The sequence below is a fragment of the Heteronotia binoei genome, chromosome 3 (assembly GCF_032191835.1).
Source record: "Heteronotia binoei isolate CCM8104 ecotype False Entrance Well chromosome 3, APGP_CSIRO_Hbin_v1, whole genome shotgun sequence".
Lineage (NCBI taxonomy): Eukaryota > Metazoa > Chordata > Lepidosauria > Squamata > Gekkonidae > Heteronotia > Heteronotia binoei.
Window position 1 is genome coordinate 68,465,684 of NC_083225.1, and position 24,454 is coordinate 68,490,137.

Here is a 24,454-nt window from a genome sequence, read left to right on the forward strand (position 1 = left end):
TACCCACAGAAGGTGGCCCTCCAGCTGAGCAAACTTCCTGAACCAGGCAAGCCACACAGAGATGCACTAAGCTCAGCATGCAAATAGCTGGGCCTGGCAGAACTGCAAGAGGTGTTGAGTTGAGCCATGCTGCCTGGCTGGTCATGCTTCCTTTCCTTCCTCCTTTGTGGGGAATGGGGTGGGCCCTAGTCTAGGGTCATTTTTCTGTCAGTCCCTTCCTGTAAGAACAGGGAAGATAAAAAGGGAAATTGAATTAGAGGGGGCAGGAGCTGCTAGAGAATAAACAGAAAAGGGTAGCTGGGTAGGTGGGAGAAGCTGCAGGTATTGGCAGCAGAGCAAAAAGGAAAACTAAGTGGGAGGGTGGTGAAATGAGATTCTTCCATGTGTGATCTTCCCCAGTATACTTCACTTAAGGTGGAAAAGTCAGTTTGGCTTCATGTCATTCTAAGCATTAAAGCTTGTAGATGAGTTCCAGCTTCCAAGACGTGTAATTTTGATTGTATAAAGCCAGCACTTGTGAGCATAATTGTAGCACCCATATAATATTGAACTAGTACTTGTTTAAGCCAGTGTGTGCAATGTGATGGTCCTGTCCCTCTTGCTGCAAGTTCTGAAGTCTTTCGCCTCTTCATGCCCCTCAGCCAGTACTTTTCTGTAAGTCATCTGAACACAATTAAACCAGAAATTCTGAGCCAGCAGTTTTGAGGACTCCTCAGAGGCCACACATAAAGAATACAATGATGCAAAGGTCTCCAATACTTATTGCTAGAAATGATACTCTTAGGAGGCGAAATAGTTATCAAGCAAACTTAGAACAAGGAAAAGATTCAGAATTGGGTGTAAAATGGCCACCAGTTTAATTAATTAAGAGCTTTAAGCATAAAGAGGCAATTGTTGCTGGATTCCAACTGATACTATGATAAACTGCCTAAGCCAACTGCTGAGTAACTCTAGGACAAAGTGGATTGTGATCCCAGTGACAGGATCGATTCTCCAATCTGCTGAGGTCCATTACTTCTTATCTGCACACAGGTCATTCTTGCTAAACTGATTAACAATGAGATTTGGAGGATCTCAGCAAAAGCCAGTCTCCCCTTCATAGACACAATTTTTTCATTCAGCCCCAACAAGGAACCTCTGCTTATATTAATTATAGCTTTTTTTAAAAAAAAGAAATCTTCTTTTCAAATATTGTTTAGCAAAAAAAATTATTTAGGGATGACATCTGGAGGGGGCAGAATGCAAAAGTTCTGAAGAAAAATCACGTCCTTTGCTTGGAAATGATCACATGATATGTGACATAGCAACTGCTGTCTTCCAAGAGGCATTTGCACCCATGTTGAGAGAAGTAGTAATTTTGATAGCACTTTTTACCCATCTTTTTTTATAAATACTTGTACTAAAAATATTTCACCGCTTTCCTACCTAGTTAATGCTCACTATTTTCATATCATCAAAAGGCTTTACCCCATAATCTGCTTCGTAATCTAAATGGTGCAGCCTTAGTTTTTTTAATAATGCTGTTTGCATTGCCCCACATACTCCACACAGAAAAGGAATCTCAGGATTATGCTGCCTTGACTAAATTTGCTTCCAGCTTTTGTTTCCTCCTTGGATTCTGTCCATATAGGATCATTATGTATTTGAGCTTTGTGTTAGAGCCTCTAGGAATGTCTGCCCCAGACTTTAATAATAATCATAATACAGAAGCAAAAAAAAAAAATCCCACTTCAGACTTTTTGTGAAATCCTGTTTTCCTTTCCAGGTGCTCCTAGTTCTTTCCTGCTCGAATTAATCATTGTGCTCTGCTGGCTTTTATCCCACCTTGTTAGAATATGCCAAATCAAAATGTTTGGAAATAAGTCTTTAAAGTTCTGTTTCTTCCCTAGACTGCATTCTTTTTAATATTTAATATTTAAATTATTTCTTTGAAAAATCGGAGCAATGGTTCAGTAATTGTATTAGCATTGCCCAGATCAGGTAAACTGCTTGACAAATACTTCATAACTTGACATCAGGGGTGGCCAAACTGTGGCTTGAGAGCCACATGTGGCTCTTTCACATATATTTTGTGGCTTTTGAAGTTCCCACCACCCCATCAGCAGGCTGGGAGAATGCATTTCTCTCTTTAAATCACTTCTGCAAGCCAAGCCAATGCATTTGAAGTTAAAGTTGCTTTCTTTCTACCTCTCTCCCCATCTATTCCCTCCTTCCCTTCCTTCCTTCTGGTTCTCAGACATCTGACATCCATGTCTTGCAACTCTCAAACATCTGATGTTTATTCTGTGTGTTTCTTATGTTAAGCAAGTTTGGCCACACCTGCTCTACATAGTAATATCCATATGTGCTTTAAAGCACTGTCGTGACACAGCAGAGGTGTCAGAATAGCAGTAATTGCCTCTGAACTAAGATGGGGAGATGTCAGCTATACAGGGCATTTCAACAGCCTGCTTTGCAGAAGAAAATATTTCTCCAGGGCAGTTTTTAAGAAGCAAAGTACCTTGGCAGAAACTCAGGTTCATTCTCTGCTGGTGGAAGGAAAGGAGTAGCATCCCTTCTCATACCGCAGCCCCCTATTTCATCTCTGCAGTGTTTCAGAGAATAGCCTCTCCTCCAGTTGTGTGTTTTCAGTGGGCTGCAGCAGAAAGGAGGAAACTTGCAAAACACACACACACACACACACACACACATAACCTGCAGGAAATAAGTTATATATGACAGCAGAAAAACAATCTTTGGGGCCATCCCCTATCTATAGGTTTATTTTTTAAATTTTCATTTCTAGTCTACTGCATCCTAACATCTTTGTCTGAAGAGCCAATTCTGTTATAATCAGTCGTTCACAGTTTTCCCATAACTTAGCTATGATTTCAAAAAGACAGCCCAGACAAAAGTATTTCCCCTATTTCTGAGGGTTTTGCTGAATCTCAAAGAATTTCCATAGATGTAATGACAATGGTGCATAGATTGTTCCTGGATATGCACATACTTTATTTGCATCGTATAGTTCAGGGAAGTATTTTTAAAAATTGATTTTGAAGTTGTTAGTGAACATAGGCAGTTTAAGCCTCCCCATTTAAAGCTGTATAGGTCAAACAAATGGTAACACTTCTGCCAGCTGTATAATATACAAGCTGAGTTTTTGTTTCTGTTCATGTTGCAGGTACTTGAGCCTTGGTATGACTAGAGGCTCTTCTAGCAAGGGAGGAAAATATTGGAAACATCTCTGCCAGCTAGGGTTGCCAAGTGTTGGGAAACACATGGAGACTTTGGGGTTGGTTCTGGGAGAAGGCAGAATTTGGGGAGGGGAGGGGCCTCAGCATGATATGATGCCACAGAGTTCACCCTTCAAAGCAGCCATTTTCTGCAGGGGAGCTGATCTCTGCTGGTTGGAGATCAATTGTAAAAGCAGATTTCCAGGCCCCACCTGGAAGTTGGCAACCCTACTATCAGCTGCATAAAATGGGGGCTGAGCTTCTCTTTCTTTTCCTGTTGCAGGTATTTAAGCCAGGGTGTGGCCAGAAGTGCCAGCCTTTAGGCAGGCCTTAGATTCAGTGGGAGCTCACAGAAGCGCAGATCCTGAACCTTTCTGAGAGTTCCACCTCCTTGTCCATTTAATAGTATGTGCAGCTGCATACCAATCCCAGGATCAGCTCCACCACCTATTTTTCTACAGAATGACCCTGCCTTCAGACATCAGTGGATGGGCAAGAGTCAAAGGGCTCTTGGTCCTTCACCCATAATTTACAGCCTGTGACCTTGAGTGAGCTATCTCAGTTGATCCAAAACCAGACCCAGGATGTTTTTTTAATGTTTTTTTACTTAAACTGTTTTAAATCTTCTTTTGGGTTCAACTGGGGAGAAATGTATGGTAAAAATAACTAAGTAAATTAATTAAAAACAAGTAGCCAGAAGAATGTATCAGTTTTCCCCAGAAGTATGCCATATTTTCAGACTCCTAGATATGTTGGCCAGCTCAGTCCTGTGACCCAGCTGTGACATCACTGCGTCTGATACAGAACTGACTCAACTCTCAACAGAGAAAAGAAAGACTGGCCTAAAAGAGCTGTAAGGACAATTTTAGCACTGGAGTCCATAGTGAGTTCATACCAGCCACCTACCAACAGTGTCCCCAAGCCAACCATATATGGAATAAATAAATTCCATATATGGAATAAAAGCTAAACAATGGTTTATATTTTTTTTCCTGGTTGAAGGGGGTTGCTGGTTGTTTTTTAAAAGTAAGAGTGATCAATAATATTGATGGAACTTACAACAAACAATGAAACATAGTTTCTGAAAGTGCATTGCAGCATGATACTAAAGCAAAAGTTGCTCCCTGGCTGGTAATATATATCTTTCCTCCATTATGTACGCTTCTATTATATGCCTAGTGCATAAGAGAAGAAATGATCCGCTTGCTGAACTGACACAAAACATACTATCAGGGATGACAGATGTGAAAATCAATTTTGCTTCTGACTCTGTGATAGCAACATCTTGATATTTGAAGCTATTCTTCATGCACACTAGCTATACTCGAGACTGAGAACCCATTCCTAATGCTCCACTTGACAGAAACACCTTCAAAGGACTTTAATAGAAGGCATAAGGCATAGGTATCACTTTGTGACTACATCCAGGTTTGGGAGGGACATAAAATTGATCCTCCATGGGCCTAGTCCATCATGTACGCATATTCTCCCTCCTGGCAACTCCTTTTCTGAAACAAAACCAGGCTTGAAGGAAAATGAGATAACTTTGGGGTAGGGTTGCCAGGCCCAGCCTGGAAATCAGCTGGAGACTGGGGGGCAGGAGAAAGATATATGGAAAGTTGTCAGTGCGGGGACCCCAAAATGACATCAGTTCTCTTTAGGAATCACCAGAAACTCTATGGTTTTAACATAGAACTGGCCAATTTCTCAAGAGATTTCTCACTCTCAGATTTTTCCATGAAGTGACATCATGCTGTGAGCCAATGGTCATTTTTTATTTTATTTTTCTACCACCACCGCTCATAGGAAAATGCCAGCTGAAGATGGGGGGCGGTCCTCCACCAGGGGGCTAGCAACCCTGCTTTGTCTGTTTGTCTGGAGGAGCACCCAAGAAAGGATCTTTTACCCTTCTTCAGTTGCCATGGTGCATACAAACAGAATTTAAGGAGTCACGCTCAGCTTCTTCCCTAGGATTCTTTCCTGTCAGAAATAAGACCAGTGTTTCAGCAGGGGGCTGATCTGGAAAAAGGAAGATGGTGAAGTTTTTATTTCTAAAGACTTCCTTTGTTCTTGGAAGAACTGCATCCACCCCAATTAAAAATTAAGATGATTAGAGTAGAAATTTCATCAAGTATATACTGTTATGAAATTACTTTCTAGCAACCAAGGCTGAGTTTAGGACCCTTCTCCTAAGCAAGTGGCTGGTCAGGGTCATTTGAATAATCACAAGCCAGAGGGAAGTGCAAAAGGCAGCTTGGTGCTTTATGATAGTAGAGTTCCCCCTTCCCCTTTTCCTAAGTTCAACAGTATTTTCTCCTTTGCTGACTGCAAACAATTTTTCAGCAAATTTATATTATCAGAGGCATAAATTCTTGAAATCTATAGACTTTACTGTTTTTTATTCAGAGGGAAATGGATTAGCTGATAACGGATAAATTTTTCAAAAATTCAAAATAGTTTTAGTGCATGGAATCGCTATCTACTTGCTAACACTGAGATTTTACACTTTATAGGCAATATTCTTTTTCCACAGAGATTGCTGAGAAACATGGATTTCAAGATAACTAGGTCAGCAAATGAATAGCAGACTGAAGTTCATTTGTTTGCTATAATCTCTAAATACATAATTCAATTTGCCTTGGACTTACCTTTTTATATAATACCTGAAAGCAGTCAGTATTTTGCTTTGGGCAATTGATGGGGTGTGTGTAAAGTTTGGAGTTTTTCATCATATCAAAGTTGCATTTGTAAAACAGAAAGGATCCCACACATGAAAATAATTTTTCTCTTAATACTCTCTGTGCTCATGGGTGTTAAAGGGGTTTGGGGGGGGGGTTTGGGGGGAGGAATCCCTTAAGTATCTCATTCTTGCCCTGCAGTTTCTCTCATTTCATTTTTTTTTTTTGCCTATTTGCTCCACAGCAGCCAACTGTATCTTAGCAGGCCCCCTTTTGGGTTGGGTGGTCTTCACACACTCATGTTTCATAAACAATCCATCATCAGAATATGATTCAGGGCCAGCTGTTTCTGGCTTGACTTTCTGTGGGAACATGATTTTCAAATCTGCCTTCCTTCCTTCTGCTCTAAACAAATAGAAAGCTGGGAGTTCTCCATCTGCAAGTTCATAGACAAAGTCAATGGCAGATTTGTATTAAAAGGCTCATGCTTAATGTAGCCTGAGACAGATTTCTTAGTAATATTGCTTTGACCTTTTTAATGTTCTGAAATTTGATCCTTCTCCTAGATTTCCTGGTGTATTCCCCTTGCATGTTAATTAGTTGTATAGAAGGCAAGAAATCCAAGTATACAGTAGAATCCATTGCAAAGGTCAATAGAATCCATTGCAAAGCAGAATTCCCGTCATCCCCTCAAACTTTTGACTTACAAAACTGTAGTAATATGGTAATCTTATATTAATTCTTAGAAAATGAAAGCTATAAACAGCTTTGGTAGTTATGCAAATAACATGTTAAGAAAAGCTGTTCTATCTGCTAGATATGTATGTGTTTTGTTAACCTTGTGATGAAATGTACAAAATATGTAGACTGTAGTCTACAAAACTAGCTACAGAGTTAGTCTGCATAAATAACATAACTAAAAAGGCCATGAAAGCATCAGCAAAGGGATATTAGACTTCTTGAGTGGATATTTCATGATTTCACAGCAGTGGTAGGCTCTTGCTAGATCAGAGCATGCAGAAGATCCTAGGTTCAGTGCCTTCAGGGCTTAACAGAGATATTGGCTTCACTCACTCACTTATCTCACTATATATACTAAGTCACTCAGTTCTTCCATCTGTTTGTTAACTCTTTTATTATCTGTATGCTAATATGCTGCTGTTCACAGGTTGGTTTTTCCAACTGCTTTAATCCAATCTTAGCTATATTTATTGCTCAGTTAATTATGCATCTTGATTCCAACTAGCACTTCCTGGCAACTAACCCGCACCCCACCGACTCTCTACCTATATGTAATGGTTGGCAATGTTTGTTTCAATGTATCAGAACTGTGTGTGCATACAAAAGCTTATACCCCAAATTAAACTTTGTTGGACTCAAAGGTGCCACTGGACTCAAAACTGTGTTCTGTTGCTTCAGACAAACATGGTACCCACCACCTGAATCTACCCTATAGGTCTTTCAGCAGATACCAGAATATACAGATATACAATCACTCAGTCCTGCAGCAGTCTCTACCTTGGAAAATCATTGTGTAGCCACTGTAGTTGAGCAACCCATAAAAATCTGTTACAATTGTACTACATTTGATGAGCCTAAGACTGGTTATTTTCTTTCATCTATGACAACACTTCCCATTCTTCACTCTGCAAATCTCTTACTGTGTCAGAATAGCAAAAATCCACTTGGAAAATGTGTTATTTAGTGTAGTGTGAATGCACTCTCTGTCTTCAGTTCTGTAGAAAGTCAAGACCAAATGCTTATCCCCCCTACCACCAGTGGCTGGAAAGGAGTAGAAAATACAGAGATCTCTGTAGAGTCCTATCCTCACCCAGTAACAAGGGCTGAATAAGGCTGCCATTGAAATGATTTCCTGGTGTACTATTGATTGTCATGGAGTTATTACAGACTGAACAGGCTGCAGACAGCAATAGCATTTTAAGACCAGTAACATGAGTGGCAAATGTGGAGCCACTTATATGAAGTCCCCAATTGCTTTTGTTAGACTATTCGTGAATAACAGCTTTGCGTTCATACAGGCTAGTGCTGTAGTGGTGATTTATTTTGTTTTTCCTACTGATCAGCACTGGCATGCAAATTAGTTGCACTTCAGTTAGTCTGGCAATGAATCTCAAAAGCAGACAGTTAATTGCATTTAAAATTAGGAGAGCCAACAGAAAATCAAGTTCATCACAATCAAGTGGCAACTAACCTTTCCCCAGCTGATAAAAAGAAAAACAGGCCATCGATTTAATAAAACAAATATTGATGCCGAGAGACTTTGCCTAGCAAATAAATGTGCATTTATCCTTGTGCTTCTGAGACACTTTATTAATATAAAATTGTTCTGAAAAGTCCTTCCGTAACAGCTTTGATTGCTTCAGCACAGGATCTATGGATCCTAGTGTGCTGGTTATGTATTATCAGTTTGCTGGTTTAAAAGGTAAGAAGCCCACCAGTTCAATATTTTAAATTCATTATCAACTCTGTGCCTTTCTAAAAAATATTCTTGTTACTTACCTTTAAAGCAGGGGTGTCAAACAACCGGCCCGCGGGCTGCAACCAGCCCACCCAAGGCTTTGATCAGGCCCACAGGGCTCTTTTCTCCCCCCTCCTCCTCCTGTCCTTTCCCTTTGAAGCTTCCAGGCTCTTACAGCTCCCAGGCTCTTTGAAGCTTTCAGGCTGAGACTCTTTCAGTTTTGACCTGGGAGTTTTTGAAGCACACTTTAAAGCTTGCAGGCTGAGTCCCAGGTTCTTCCTGCCTTTCTTTGCTGGCTGCTGCAAGGAAAACGTGGGGTGGATTTTAAGATCCATTCCACATTTTCCTTGCAGCTTTTTCTGTACTCTGCAATAGTTTCAGATGGAGTGGAGATGGTTACATTTTCAGCTTTCCTATAGCTACCTAAAACTCATGCTTCCTGGAGTTGTGTCCTTGCAAACAAGAGTTGATGCTTTCAGCCAGCTTATCTAGCCTAGTGAGTATTCTAATGTGGGAACCCACGACCAAAGGGGGATATTATACTAGAAAGTCTCTGCCAATCTGAGTAGACTGGTGGGGAGAAGTTTACAATGCCATTTCATTGTTTCCACAGAGTCAGAGCCTTGTGTTTTTTCTTGATGTTTTATTTTAAAAATTGTATTGCCAAATTCCACTAGTCCCCCACCTTTCCATCTTAAACCATTGGAAGAGTTTTAAGCATGTTTGTATTTTAAGTTTTAAAAAATATCTTTAATTGGGTTTGTCTGTGTCTATTATAAAGTTTATATCTCCACTACCTGACATATTTTGACACTCATGGCATCACTGCCCCAGACAGAGTTCCAACAATACGCTGTGTCTAATAGCCATTGATGAACCTCTGTTCCATATGTTTATCCAGTCCCCTCTTGAAGCTGGCTATGCTTGCAGCCGCCACCACCTCATGTGGCAGTGTGTTAATCACCCTTTGGATGAAGAAGTACTTCCTTTTATCAGTTCTAACCCAACTGCTCAGCAATTTCATTGAGTGCCCAGGAGTTCTTGTATTCTGAGAAAGGGAGAAAAGTACTTCTTTCTCTACCTTCTCTATCCCATGCATAATCTTGTAAACCTCTATCATGTCACCCCACAATTGATATTTCTCCAGGCTAAAGAGCCACAAGCATTTTAACCTTTCTTCAAAGGGAAAGTGTTCCAACCCTTTAATAATTCTAGTTGCCCTTTTCTGCACTTTTTCCAATGCTATAATATCTTTTTTGAGGTGCGGTGACCAGAACTATACACAGTATTCCAAATGAGGCTGCACCATCAGTTTATACAGGGACATTATGATACTAGCTGTTTTGTTTTCAATTCCCTTCCTAATAATTCCCAGCATAGTGTTGGCCTTTTTTATTGCAATCACACACAGTCTTGACATTTTCAGTGAATTATCTACCATGACCCCAAGATCGCTCTCTTGGTCAGTCTTTGCTAGTTCACACCCTATCAACTTGTATTTATAGTAGGCTTCCCACCCCCCACCCCCACCCTGGCGAGGGACCCCTGAATTTGCAGCCTCCTCCCCCGCTCTCAAAAAATCTGGAAGCGGGGGGGGGGGGAGAAAAAACATATGTATAAGCATCAGGTTGTTATAGAGCTTCTGATCCGTTTGTAAAATGTGTGCCCCTTTAAGGCTGCGCAGGAAACAGGAAGGGCTTTATTGGAAAGGGTCAGTAAGTTTCCATGGAGAATGGCCCCTCCCTTTCTTTTGCTTTCGTTTTCACAGCAAGCAAAGTTCTGCAGGCATAAGACCAGGTAAGTATTTGTGTGTGAGAGAGAGGGAGGGGGCAGGGGATTCCCTGGTTTGGAGGCCCTCCCCCCCTTTAGAAAGCATGGGGGTGGAGGGAAATGTCTACTGGGCACTCTATTATTCCCTGTGGAGAACAATTCCCATAGAGAATAATAGGGAATTGATCCGTGGGTATTGGTGACTCTGGGGAGGCTATTTTTGAGGTAGAGGTACCAGATTTTTAGTATAGCATCTAGTGCCTCTCCCCAAAATACCCCCCAAGTTTCAAAATGATTGGACCAGAGGGTCCAATTCTATGAGCCCCAAAAGATGGTGCCCCTATCCTTAATTATTTCCTATGGAAGAAAGGCATTTAAAAAGGCGTGCTGTCCCTTTAAATGTGATGGCCAGAACTCCCTTGGAGTTCAATTATGCTTGTCACATCCTTGTTCCTGGATCCACCCCAATGTCTCCTGGCTCCACCCCCAAAGTCCCCAGATTTTTCTTTAATTGGACTTGGCAACCCTAATTTATAGTTAGGATTTTTGGCCCCACTGTGCATTTCTTTGCACTTGGTCACATTGAACCTCATTTGCCATGTTGATGCCCACTTGCCCAGCCTTGACAGATCCCTTTGGAGTGCCTCACAATCCTCTCTGGTTCTTACCACCTTGAACAATTTAGTGTCATCTGCAAACTTAGCCACTTCACTGCTTACTCCCAACTCCAAATCATTAATGAACAAGTTAAAAAGCATTGTACCCAGTACTGAGCTCTGCAGTAGCCCACTACTTATCACCCTCCACACCAAAAATTGCCCACTTGCACTCACTCTCTTGTTTCCTATTAATTAGCCAGTTTTTGATCCACAAGAGGACTTGTCCTTTTACCCCATGACTCTTGAGCTTACTTAGGAGCCTTTGATGAGGAACTTTATCAAAAGCTTTCTGTAAGTCAAGGTAAACAACAGCTATTGGGTCCTCTTTGTCCACATGTTTGTTCACCCCCTCAAAGAACTCTTAACAGGTTAGTGAGACAAGATCTTCCCTTATAGAACCCATGCTGAGTCTTCCTCATCAACTGTGACATCAACTGTCACAAAATATCAAAACAACCACCTATGCTTTCTTCCCTGTTCCCTCATTTCACTGCCTAAAAGTTGGCTATTTATTTGGTTATACATTTATTTATGAGTGCATGGCTTTTTTTCTGGAAAATGAAGAAGGGTGCCCCTCAGGAACTTTTAAACATTTTTGAGAGTTTTGTTTCCATTAAAAGATTCCAGAATGCTGTTCCATCATGTTTCCCCAGGAAAAGCCCTGTATCTGTGTATATACATCAGAGAAGTGTGTGTGTGTGTCTTCCAGACTTCCAGCATGATGTCACGGTTAAAACATCAAGACTAGGATCTAGGAGACAAGAGATCAAATCCATGAAGCTCACTGGGTGGTCTTGAGCCTGTTACACTCTATCAATCTAATCTACCTCACTCAGTTCCCATGAGAGTAAAATGCTGGAGGCAGAATGATGTGGGCCTACCTGAGCTCTTTGGAAGAAGGGCAATATATTAAATACATAAATGTATCTGCTACAGGAAACACTGGTGACTTTAGTGATTTGTAGGGGATGTGCACTAAATAAACTGATGCTTAAACCTAATAAGACAGAAGTGCTACTGGTGAGCAGAAGATCTGACCCAGGACTTAAACTATCACCACTCTGGATGGGGTAGCATTCCCCTTGAAGGAACAGATCAGCAGTCTGGGGGCACTCTTGGATTTAGGGGTACTGCTGAATAAGCAGGTGCAGCTGCGACCAGGAATAATCTGGCCACTGTGGTGCATTTCCCAGTTATATCTAGATTAAATTACTGCAATGCATTCTATATGAAGCTGCCTTTGAGAAGTATTTGGAAACTTCAGTTAGAGCAGAATGCTGCAGCCACAATGTTGACTGGAGCTGAGTCATAGGGATCATATCACTCTTGTCTTGGCCCGTCTACACGAGCTCCCAGTTTCTTTCTGGGCACAATTGCAGATGCTGATGCTGACTTTTAAACCATATATAGTTTGGGAGTGGGACCAACATAAATGAAGGCCTTCCTAGTCTTTTTGAATGTACTCAACCACTCTGATCATTTTGGAAGCCCAGTTTCTGGGTGCCTCTACCTTCTGCAATTAGGTGGGTGGTAACCCAGGAGACGCCCTTCTTGACTGTGGCATCAAAACACTGGAATTATCTCCCTAAGGAGATTTGCCTGTCCTCTTCTGTTGCCAGGGAAAGACTTTGTTTTCATTTGGCATTCCCTCAGTGATTCTTCCTTCCTGATCAGTGTTTTAATTGTTTTTATGTGTATTTTAGTGCTTGTCTAAATTGTTTCAATTATGTGTTCTTCTCGGTTTTAATTTTTTTGATGTAATTTTATTATGTATGTTTAATTTATTAGCTGCTTTGGTAGCCCTTATGAGGGCAGAAAGTCTGAATATAAATTTTGTAAAAACACACACACACATACATTTCTGCTGGTGAAAGTGATTTCTGTCAGCAGAGTGGATCTTTCTTGCCTCCAATCTTTCCCTTCAGCCAAAAATCCCCCCAAGCAGGTGACCCCACTATAGAATAGGGGTTAGAGATTTGAAGTGGGAGAGGGAAATTGGAAAAATAGACCTCCCTCCCATTTACAAATATCCAAATGTGATCAGTTTATGTGTGTATAAAGCTGCTCTTAAAACAGTAAAATAAATTGACACCATAAACATTACATTTTGGATGAGATTCCATTCTCAAGTTCTGTAATAAAAGTTACCGCTGGATCTCATTAGAAGGGAATGTAAGGTTCATGTCAGTTTTCTTTGATTTAATTTTAATTTCAGCATCCTTTTGACATTTAGTTTTGTTGTTTTTCACGCTCAACTAGGGTTGTATTAACATTTTCCAGCTCCCGAAGTACTTCTCTCTGAAATGTATCCTGAAAAAAGCCTTAAACAAACAAAAACATCCACTCCTTTCAGTCATCTTTATTCTTATTATTTCCTATGATGCTTTTGCTATGTCACTGGAGTTTTTGTTTTATTCTTCCTAGGATAATAATATGGACCATCCTCAGCCAATGAGGAGTGACAGCTTAGTACCATGCTGCTATGTTGCTTCTGTAACAATATCACTGAGATTAAAAAAAAAAAAAACAGTTCAAAGTGAGGGCAATAATTTCTCAGAGCCTTCACTCTGAATTGTCACCGTTTCAGAGAGCTCCCTAAGCTCAATCAGGATGTGTTTTTGACATGGCCAAAAAACATTCATGCACAATATCCTCACCTTTCAGCTTGGCCCTCCACTCAATGCTAGTGTGTTACGGAAATGAACATGCTGTAATAAGATCCCAGCTCTCTCTCAAGAACAAATGGTTGTTATCGCTGAAACATGAAAATGTGAATCTTCACTCTCATCTTCTTTCTTACAGGAGCTGCAAAGAATCTATCCTCCTCACTGTTGTTCAGCCTTACCCTGTAAGTAGTTAACACATTTTTGAATTAGTTTCCTAGCAACATTTATGCCTTTTGTCTGCCTGTTCTCTTTCTGAGTTTCTTGTCTGCATAACTAAAAGCACACGTGAAGTACAAGCTGTGTCCTTGAGTATAAATGGGAGGATTATATACCGATACCAACAGAAATGTAACAGCCTAAGTATAATAATACACACATTTGCCAACTGCCTGGGGAATATTTCTGAGAGACAGGACACTGAATTCTGCTTTGAGATACTTCACAAAGTTATTGTGAGCAGCCTTAGTATGGTTGAAGGTTTTTATCTGTTTTTGAGGGTTTTTTTTTTCTTTTTGGCTTCTGTTTTCCCTATAGTGATATGTTGTGTAGTAGTTGTTAACAAAATAATATGTTGTGTAGTAGTTGTTAACAAAATAATAAGTCAAAATGGTTGTATGCTGGTGGCACGCTGCTGCCCATGAATATGGTTGCAGTAAATTCATTAATTATTTTATTATTATTAAGAAATGCAATGGCTTATTCCATTATTAGAACCTTGCTTTTAATCATATCAGAGCGATATACAGATCACCTACAGTGAAGCTCTGTGCATATAGTGTTAAATGCATTCAGAGATGTGTGACTGTTATATCAGGCCTAAGGCCCTGCTAACTTTGATTGGGCAGCAGCCCTGGTGGATACGCAGTCATGTCCCTGTGATTTAGAATGCTAAAAAGTGACTGGCTATGGACTCACAATGAATAGGTTTAGAAAACAGAAGTATGTCAGGTCAGTTGGAAACATAAGCAGACAAAACTAGCAGTCACAACTGCCCAGACATAGCCCCCTGGCATTTCCAGTGCCTATATCCTTCAACTTCATTGGAAAACCTGATCAATTGCACCTTTGTATTTCATTATCACTGATTTTTAAAGTCTATTTTCTTAAATATGAAGCCTCTTATTTGTGTTTAACCCTTATGTTGGTTAAAACAAGCCAATAGTGACATTTGGTACAATCACAAATGTGTAAACATTCATTCTTTCAGCGTGCTGTCCAAAGGTAGCCAAATTAGGTGAGCCAAGGATACAATTCCTCTCCTTGACACCATGCTCCCTTTCAAGTAGCCAGAAGCACTGAGTGGCATGGCTTGTTGGCACTCCCCTAAAGGTCAAAAAGGAAGAATTTAGGTTTTATTCTTTCAATTGGAGCAGTTGCCAATCAAGGTAGATAATTGGTTTGAGTGGTATATGGCTGGATTACAGATGGGCTTCTGTAATTGTTTTAGAAGACTGCATGTGGGTTTGTGTGAATGTCTAAGGCAAGTATTCTGATGTTACATTGATATTTAGTACAAGGTTTAATGGTTAATTCTTTTAGATTATTTTAAAGTAACCTGGTGCCATGCTTTGAGTCCTTTTAAAGACAAAGTGCTGTAAATAAATTATTTCCAAGTAGCTTGAATGTGTTACTCTTTTGGACTACTGCAGTTCTGACTCCATATATGTTGCCATCAGAGGTCATCTTTTCTTTCTAGTTATTTCAACATAACAATCATTTAAACAAATAATCATTTCCTGTTTTTACATTGAATTACTCTAAGTGATCTGATGTTTGGGTGTTAAAGGAACAGCACTTTGGGGTATTAAAGGAGCCCTTAACAGAACAAAATGTGTAGTTTTGTGTTGAGTAAATATGTAAACTTGGTATGAATTCATCAGTAAGACATCTAGTGAAACTAACATTAATATTGAATGATTGAGCTGGAGATAATTCACCCAGTGCCTTTTGGATTAGTTTTGCTTAAACTCATTCACTTTCAGTTTAATTACAACAAAAATCAAACAGTCTTCTATTGTACCTCTTGACAATTTAATAAATCTTTGGCAGGTTAATTTGCATATCATCAGTACAGATAAAGAAAGGATTCAAGAGCTTAATCACTTGAAGGAGTTTGAAGTTTTGCTCTTCTGGAAGTGTATTTGATTATCTTTTGAAAACATTTTGTTTTGAAATGGGTTATCATTGCAATTAGTATCTTATTAGGTTTGTGCATATTTCTAACTAGGCAATTTATCCACTGTGCTATACATTCAGCCTTAGGGAATTAATTTCAATTGCTGACCTGATAAGCCGGCATTCTGTAGAATGATCAAATTCTCATTGTGACAGAGTGGCACAAACAAATATTTGCTTTCTTTTAAGTAGATTGCAATGGATCCCTTTAATCTTTACTTATCTGCCTCATTTATAACCCACTTTTCTTACTGAGACTCAAGGCAGGTAACAATTTTTAAAAATGCTGTCTGCTAGTATGAGACTTCTAAATAGACAATGTAGTAGATTTACACAGTTAGAGAACAGCACACACACAAAAACAACCCACCACTCTGGTCTAAGGCATGACACATCATAATGCAGAAATCTTGTACAGGAATTGTAAAAATCGGCATTCATAGAGATTATCTTCATGCAATAAATTATATAAGAGTATATAAATTGGCATTAACATATGACTTGTTCTGTGATTTTATAATTATGTTGGTATTTTCCTATTAATGCTGGAAATTATGAAACTGTCCTAAGCAGCTGTTAGAGAGAACAGTCCTGGCCTAAGTCAAAAAGTCCCATGTATCTCAAGACACTTGGGACTTTTTGACTTAAGCCAGGGGCTGTTCTATCTCAAGACACTTCTGAAAACAAGCACTGTTTTTTTTATATTTCATATAGCAAAACATCTGTTGTTCACCTTTTCCATGGTTCAAGGTGGCTTACAATAATAAACACATTTCCAGTTGAAACTAAAACCAAAATGACGTGGCCACTGCAATATCCATGTTCTCTAACTTGTCAGAACTAACAAGAACTAACTTGTCACAATTAACAGAACAGCTGAAGATCAACTACAAAATGTCTCCATAAGGAAAGGGGGGGGGGGTGGAATGTGGTAGTGGATCCAATCTGCCATAGATATTCACTGTGGTGTCTGTGGTGAGTCACTCTCTCTCAGCCTATCCCTACCTCACATAGTTGAGAAGATAGAATGGAAGAGAAGAGAAGAATGTTATAAGCTGCTTTGTGTCCTCAGAGTTCTAGATCAGGAACTCAGAATATCTGCTGAGTTGATCTGTGCATTGGCTCTACCTACACCTTTGCTTCTTTCTTTTTGTTTCTTGACCATATTCCTTATGTTAAGCACACTAGAGAAATATTTCACTAGCTACGACACAAAAGACAGAGGGTTCTTTGCAGTTCTACATGTTAGTGTGAAGTCTTTATATGCAATGACCTTCTTGATCAGATGTAGAAGTTCAGCATTTTGTTGAAATTCTACTTTGTTGAATGCTAGGAGGTCTGTTAAATTTTATGTGAGCCATCATGGCCTCATTGGGTATCAGATTTTACCCCCTTCCATCCATCACTATCCGTTATTTGAACATTACAATATTGGTCTGCGTTACTAATTTGTCATAAGGATACTAATATCCAGGGGCATATTTAAGCCAAAATGCCCTCAAAACGAGGTTGGGGAATTGACAGGTGGGCACCTGGCTTAAAAAGGAACTTGAATCTATGTATACAGGATACACGTCCAGAAATTATTGCTTAAAATTGCTAAGGACACTAATTAAGTAAAAACAATTAAAATTTATTGTAGAAAAATATAGACACACATACAAGATAATAAACTCATAAAACATACACAGTCCTAAGAAAAATAGAGAGAGATTCAGAGACAACACAAGGATGGACAAACAGGGTGATAATTACTTGTCGTAGTCTTCAAGGAAGGCTCCAATGGCGATGAATGAGGACTAGGGGGAGGGGCCCCTCAACTGATCAGGAATGGGGGATGTATCTAGACAGCGGAACTGGGGTACTGCTAGATGCACACCTGTGTGGAGCTGGGTCACAGGTTATAAGGACTACCTTGAGCCCTTAGGGGATGGGAGGTAAAGAAGCAGATGACAGTGGTCAGCTGGTACATGACCTCAGAAAAAGGGGAGGTTCTGCAATGACCATAAGGGCTGGACTTATGCAGTACTCAATAGCCAGTTAATTGGCGGTCCCTGATTGGATGCTCATAGCTAGCCAATGAGCAGATTTGGCCTTAGTTATCTGATTGGACTTCCAGGTAACAATGGGCCAAGGGGGAGGCTCCAGGATGACCATTAAGGGAAAGAATGGGAAAAATTATTAAGGCGGGAGGTACTTAAGTCTATCAAACTTATCTAAAAAGGTGACAATAGATGGCCAAATTGCTACCCAGGTAACACCCAGTCTATACAAAGAAACTTGGCTCTGGATGAAGATGTTCCTCCTCTTCTATCGGCACCAGTCTTTGTCTTGAGTTCTGTTGGACAAAGGCTTAGGCGGTCTGACAGGATCCACACCTAAAATAAGCTTGATAGCCTTATACATAGGTGATATCTGTTTACGTGAGCCTCCTGCTTCGCTGTTATGGAGTCTGGCACTGCAGGAAGATAGCTGCTGGTGGTGTTAGCCTCCCAAGATGGATTCTGTGGTCAAGGCTGGAAACCGCTTGCCTGGACAGTTCCTGGCGGTGCACCTTCTTCCGCTACAACGGCTGAGATGGGGATCGCACGGAGCGACTGGAAACCATCTGTTCTCCTGGTTAGCACTCCTCCAGAGATACGGAGTGCTGCTGCAACGTTGTGGCTGTTAAGTACTCATAAGTCCCTTCCAGTTTGGTAGACAAAACCCACATCCTCCTGGCAGATGTGTGTGAGCTGAGTCTCCAGGCACCCTGGCAACCAAGCGGGTGACTACGATGTTCTGGAATTAGGGGTATTTTTCTCACACATAGTGATGATTTTAAAAGTCGGGGGGGATTTTAAAAAGTTGGGGGACACCATTTCCCATCCTCCACCATTTCCTGCAGCTGCTATCATGGAACACCTCCACTGCCCATGTCTGACTTCAGGTAGGAAGCCTTTCTTATGGTAGGGCAGGCAGAGGGCTGAGAGATGCAGTTTCTCCTCCCCTGAGTTGGACTGCTACTCCTCCCTGTCTGCTTTATTTACTAACTTCAGCCTACCTTGCTGACAAGGAATCTCTGACATGGGAATTGGAGGGCAGTGCAGCACTTGCCTTGCTAGCTTGGGAATTGAAGGGATGGAGCCAGCCAGCAAGAGGCAAGCCAGAGCAGCAGCATGGGTCTGGAGGTGGGGCTTGCCTTGCTGGCCAGTTAGAAGCAAGAGAGACAGGTGAGAGAGAGCAGGGAAGTGGCGTGGATTGGAGTGGAGGGTGGTGGGGGCAGACCTTGCCTTGCTGAGTGAGAGAAAGAGAGAGGCATTGGGATTGAAGGCAGCTGGTGAGAGAGGGTGGAAATGATGTAGGGCTTGCTGGCAGTGACTGTGAACACAAGAAATAAAATGTAAAAATTGGAAGTTGGGAGGCCTGGACTGGGTGAGAAGTTGGGGGTGGTAAGTTGGGGGACTGACACTCTGGGGGCTCCTCCGGAGCTATGGGTCTGCTAATATCATATGCTAATATAAGTGAAGCACTTTGAAAATTCAGGAGGTTCACTCTGTTTCCCTATAAACAGTGAAAATTATACTGTCAGTGTCCTGAAATTTTAATATTATAGTGCCTTCTGTTTGGATGCATAGATGACAATACAGCCTAATTTCAAAGGAATTCTAAGGCCAACCTGAGAAAAAGTTATCCTGGCCATGTATTAGTGGTTAATTGTCTTTCCAAGATGATTTTTTCAAAGTGAACATTGGCAATTTTGATGAATTTGATCAGTGATTGAAACATAATGATAAGTATAGATATGCTGCAGTATAAAGAGAACAAGAGGTATAGAAGATGTAAAAATAAAGAAAAAGGTTGAACTAAAAATCTAAATGGGCTTTAAAACATAAAACGGATCACACTAGAGGTTATAAACATATGTCTTTTCAGCTGTTGTTTCAATTTTGTTATTTTCCAGAACGCTGATTCTTGTTCTTGCAAACTAGATGAACTGTAGCTTTTGGCTATTAATTACCATAGTTAATGTGCTTACTGTTATGTAATGATGAAGTTCATTTAATAACACATTAAGTGTGCACATCTAAGCAGGCAGATTATTTCTGTGCTAATCTTTTCCTTGTTTTCACTGGGTCATTCTCTGTCAACTTTAACAGTGTGAAATTCTAAAGCACTTTCATGAAAATTGTTCCTCAGCTAAAGCATAAAATACATTTTGTTTGATTATGAAATGAAACTCTAATTATAAGCATATGTATAATAATGGCTGTTTGTTTCAAACATTCACATCCTGTAAGTGGCCAGGATTGGGCACTGAGAATACAGAGTCAACATCATGTATTGAACTGTGGACAATGGATGATGCTGTACTCAGTGGTCCTGAATAGTCTTAGAAGGGTCTTTGTAATGGTCCATTATCTGAATGTGATAGTCATGCAGTCAGGGGAGAACAAACTGAAGTTGAGTCCTGATAAGATTAAGGTAATGCTAGCTGAAAGGGCCAGTACTTTAAATGGAGTTGTGCATGCTTTCATTGATAGTGTACAGCTTCTGCTGAATGACTCTGTTGATAGACTAAGGCCCTTTTCACACTTACCAGTGGAAACTGGAAGGGAGTCGGTATTGTGCCGCTTGCAGTAATCCGAGACAGGGATGGGAGTTTTTAGACACATGTTTTTTTTTTTTCCAGTAGGGTTCCGTGATTGAAGCGAGCCATTTCACACTGTTCCGCTCTTATCTCGCTTCCACCAGTGCCAGCCGTTTTTGCCTGCCGGCTCGCGATCTCCAGCTTATTATTTTTTTTTTTGGAACGTCGGGCTAAGATCGCTATAGCGCTATAGCGACATATCACAACAGCAACACCATAGAGATGGCTAGGCTCTATTGAGATAAGTTACCAGGTTTCAGCGATGGCGATATCTGGCATCTTAATGGAGCCCAGGCATCCCTATGGTGATACTGTTGTGATACGTCGCTATAGCGCTATAGCGATCTTAGCCCGACGTTCCCCCCCCAAAAAAAGCCGGAGATCGCGCGTGCCGGCGGGCGAAAAAGGGCGCGAAAACTCCTCCGGGTTAGATACTGGACATTTCACACAGCACCCCATAGCGATTTCAACCCGGAAGGAGGGGTTGAAAAGTGGAAGAAGCTGCTCTTTGTTTGTAACGACTCAGGCATGCCTCACTACCGGGACAGCCGCGGGACTGTGTGAAAAGGTGAGAGTATTCCGGTAGCAGCCAGTTACTGAATCGGGTTTGTCTGAAATGCCAGCAGAAACCCGTTACTGTTCAGTAACTGACCAGCTTCCATACCGGAATACATAGACTGTGTGAAAAAGCCCTAAGGGTTTTGCTGGATCCTGGTATTCTGTTGGAGCAACAGGTGTGCACAACAGTAACAAAATGTCTTTTCTCAATGTAACTCAATGTGCTGCTGTAGCACTGAAGTTATATATTGGTCTAGTGCTATAGCACTCTATTTAGGATGTTCAAAAACACTTCAGAGAATATTGTGCAGCAAAAAAAGGAGGGGGGGAAGTGTGGTGCTATTGGAAGTGCTGCAGGCATTTTAAATGATACAGTACAGTGATTCAGAAGCTCAAAGAAGAAGTGAAAAAGCAATTTACCTCAAGAACAACTTAGTCATGCTTTGCTAACTGGATGCAAGTGACTTTGTATGAAAAATGTAAATTAAATCCGTTAGCAGCCAGTTGCTAAAACGGTTGTGTCTGAAATGACACAAAAAATCTACTAGCAACTGGTTTTCAAAACATATTACAAAGGCTGCCTGAAAGTGGCTGCTCCTATAGTTGAGTTGAGTCAGCTACCATTACACATTTTTATAATAGATGAGTATGAGACAAGAAAAAATAGAGCATGTGTTATTCTAAGAAATGGCATGGACTTTTGATATTTTCTTCCTTTACTTGATATGTTGTATTCAGTTTTTTTGCTACAACTAATGGGAAAGTTGAACAAAAATAGTGTTTACAACACTCAGGGCTGGGACGTTTACCTCTGGTCCCCTGCTATGTATTAGAAAAAGGGGAAAGAAAACTCAATAGAGTATTATCATTAGCAAGTTGCCTACATCACTGGTCAGTCATCACCAAAGTGTTCTTACTGGCATTGCTTTAGGTTAAGCTGTTTGGTTTAGGACTGCTAGTGCTTCCTAATGACTTCTGCTTACAATTATAAAATACTGATTAGGCTGATTTCTATCACAGCACAGACTCTATGTTAGAGATCATATAAGCATTTCATATTGCATGCCTTGCATAAGTTTAAACACTTCCTGCTTAAGGTCATTGTGCATAAAGTGCCATCAAGTCCCAACTGAGAGCCACTTTGGTGTAGTGGTTAAGTGCACAGACTCTTATCTGGGAAAACTGGGTTTGATTCCCCACTCCTCCACTTTCACCTGCTGGAATGGCCTTGGGTTAGCCATAGCTCTTGTAGGAGTTGTCCTTAAAAGGGCAGCTGCTGCAAGAACTCTTTCAGCCCCAACTCACAGGGTGTCTGTTGTGGGGAGGGGGAGGTAAAGGAGATTGTGACCGCTCTGAGACTCTTGAGATTCAGAGTATAGGTTGGGATATAAATTCAGTATCTTCTTCTTCTTATGGCGTCCCCAGCAAGGAGCTTTTCAAGGCAAGTGAAAAGCAGAGGTTGTCTGCCATTGCCCTTCTCTGCAGAGTCTTCCTTGGAGGGCTTCCTTCCAAGTGCTTACCCTGCTTAGCTTCCAAGATTTGGCAAGATTAGGTTATACCATGCTGCCTTTTCTCTACTTAAAGTCATTAACTGATGGTAATGTCTTTTATTCAGCTAGAATGTGTTTAGGAAGCAAACTAGTTAGGTAGAGAGACGAGTGAATTATTAATCACTTGTATTTTTACATGTGATATACGGAGACATTAACATGGAAATCTCTGCCACCTATCAGTTTGAGTTTATTTTAACTGATCTTATTTTGCACCACATCTGATCTATAAAAATACAAAAAGTGGTTCTGCTGAAATAAAAATTGCTTACTTAAAAAAAAGCCTTTGGCTTTCATTGATTCTAGATCTCATATTCTGAGACTTTGTCTGTGATCTGATACTGTGAGGCATGGGGGTTCCAGGATCAAGTGCATCCCACCCCCCCACACACACACACGCACACGCACATGGACCACAGTTTCTCATTTCATTGTACATACTGAAGAGACTGAAGATTGCCTGGGGTGAAACAAACCGAAGTGAAACAAACTGCAGTGAAACAAACTTATTCTGATTCTATACTGAACAATTTTGGAAATAATATTTAGCTTTGCAATCCCTGAACATGCTTTTCTTATAGTGTGAACATTCATTCCTATTCATGGAGAGTAACAGATTTCATTACATTTCTCTTTCAAGCAATGTAGAGTGGTGTTTGTGGACTCCTTTCTTATTTTCTGTGTAACTGGCCTAAAGTCACCCAGGCTTCCTCAACTGAATCTGGCTCTCACTCTCAAGCCAGCGTCCTATCATTTTTTCTAAGTTCTAAACAAAATATAATTTTTGCATTATTACAAAAGAGTAATTAGTTCCAAGGTGAAGGGTACTGGAAAGCGCTGTCAAGTCACAGCTGACTTATGGCAACCCCTCATGGGGTTTTCAAGGCAAGAGACTTTCAGAGGTGGTTTGACATTGCCTGCATCATGCCCCTGGTGTTCCTTGGAGTTCCCCCATCCAAACACTAGCCAGGGCTGACCCTGTTTAGCTTCTGAGATCTGACAGGATAGCTTGGGCTATCCAGGTCAGGGCAAGGCAGAGAGACAAATGTGAAATGTAACACATCCCACTAAGAGGTTTTTTAAAAAAATATTAAGCCCCATGAATTTAAGTTTCTGCATATTTTGTTATGAGTCAAGTCTCAATTCGGTTCAAGGAATAAATTTGCAGGAATAGTGTTCCCATTACCAAAAATAGGAGCTAAAGCCTGGGAACCTGGGAACTTCAAAGAATGTGTCAGATCTCACATTTTAATAGTTCAGGTTATCTAGAAGTGTTGAATATGAAAAAATGGAAGCTGTGGAATTATATACGTGCATTGTCTATCACTATGTAGGACATGGCTTTCCCATTGCATTTGACAGAGGAGCCAGTCATATAACCACACATTTGACCACACTTAAAAAGCACTGCAAGGGATGACCAGTGACACTAAGAACAGATAATGTTGTATCAGTCTGAATGCTGAATGAATTAATGACCCTTGCTGCACTCAATCAGCTGTTTTCATATTACATATATACCTCCAGGAAAAACTGTGGTTTGCTTTCATTTCCATTGTTTATCTAATAGTACTTTAGAAAGGTGAGAACAAATTAGTATCGATCAGGAAAGCTACTGAAGAGGTTTAGAGTTAAGTATCAATCATGTAACCTGTTTTTCTCTTTTTTGTCCTAGTCTCCTAAATCGGCATTTATCAGTGCTGCAAAAAAGGCAAGATTGAAGTCCAACCCTGTCAAAGTGCGATTCTCAGAAGAGGTCATTATTAATGGCCAGGTTTCAGTAAGTGCCAAACTTTTGTTTACAATTTAATCCCCAGATTAGAAAAGGAATTTATTCAAAGTTGCTCTGTAAATGGTTAAAACAACGCAATAAAGTTAACTTTGATAAGTATGGGCAATTTAATAATTATAAACATGTTTCCCAAACAGCGCAACTACTGAATACATTAAAAGCTGTTAGTTCAATGAAAATTGAAATTTCCAGGATTCAAAGGACTGGTTAAAAAAAATTGTACTAATGTGTAGACTTCAGTACCACCTTAGACTATATGGAGATTTATTTTATTTTTTTTGC

At 40.4% G+C, this 24,454-nt stretch overlaps 1 protein-coding gene across 5 annotated transcripts in view; it reads left to right on the forward strand.

The window, feature by feature from the left end:
* FRMPD4 (FERM and PDZ domain containing 4) overlaps nt 1-24,454 on the forward strand; it is a 378,612-nt gene that overhangs the window by 320,226 nt on the left and 33,932 nt on the right. For all 5 annotated transcript variants that reach the window (XM_060233967.1, XM_060233963.1, XM_060233964.1 and 2 more), the window contains exons 5-6: nt 13,604-13,649; nt 24,056-24,160. In XM_060233967.1, coding sequence (XP_060089950.1) covers nt 13,604-13,649; nt 24,056-24,160 — 151 coding nt within the window. The remainder of the gene's footprint in view (nt 1-13,603; nt 13,650-24,055; nt 24,161-24,454) is intronic.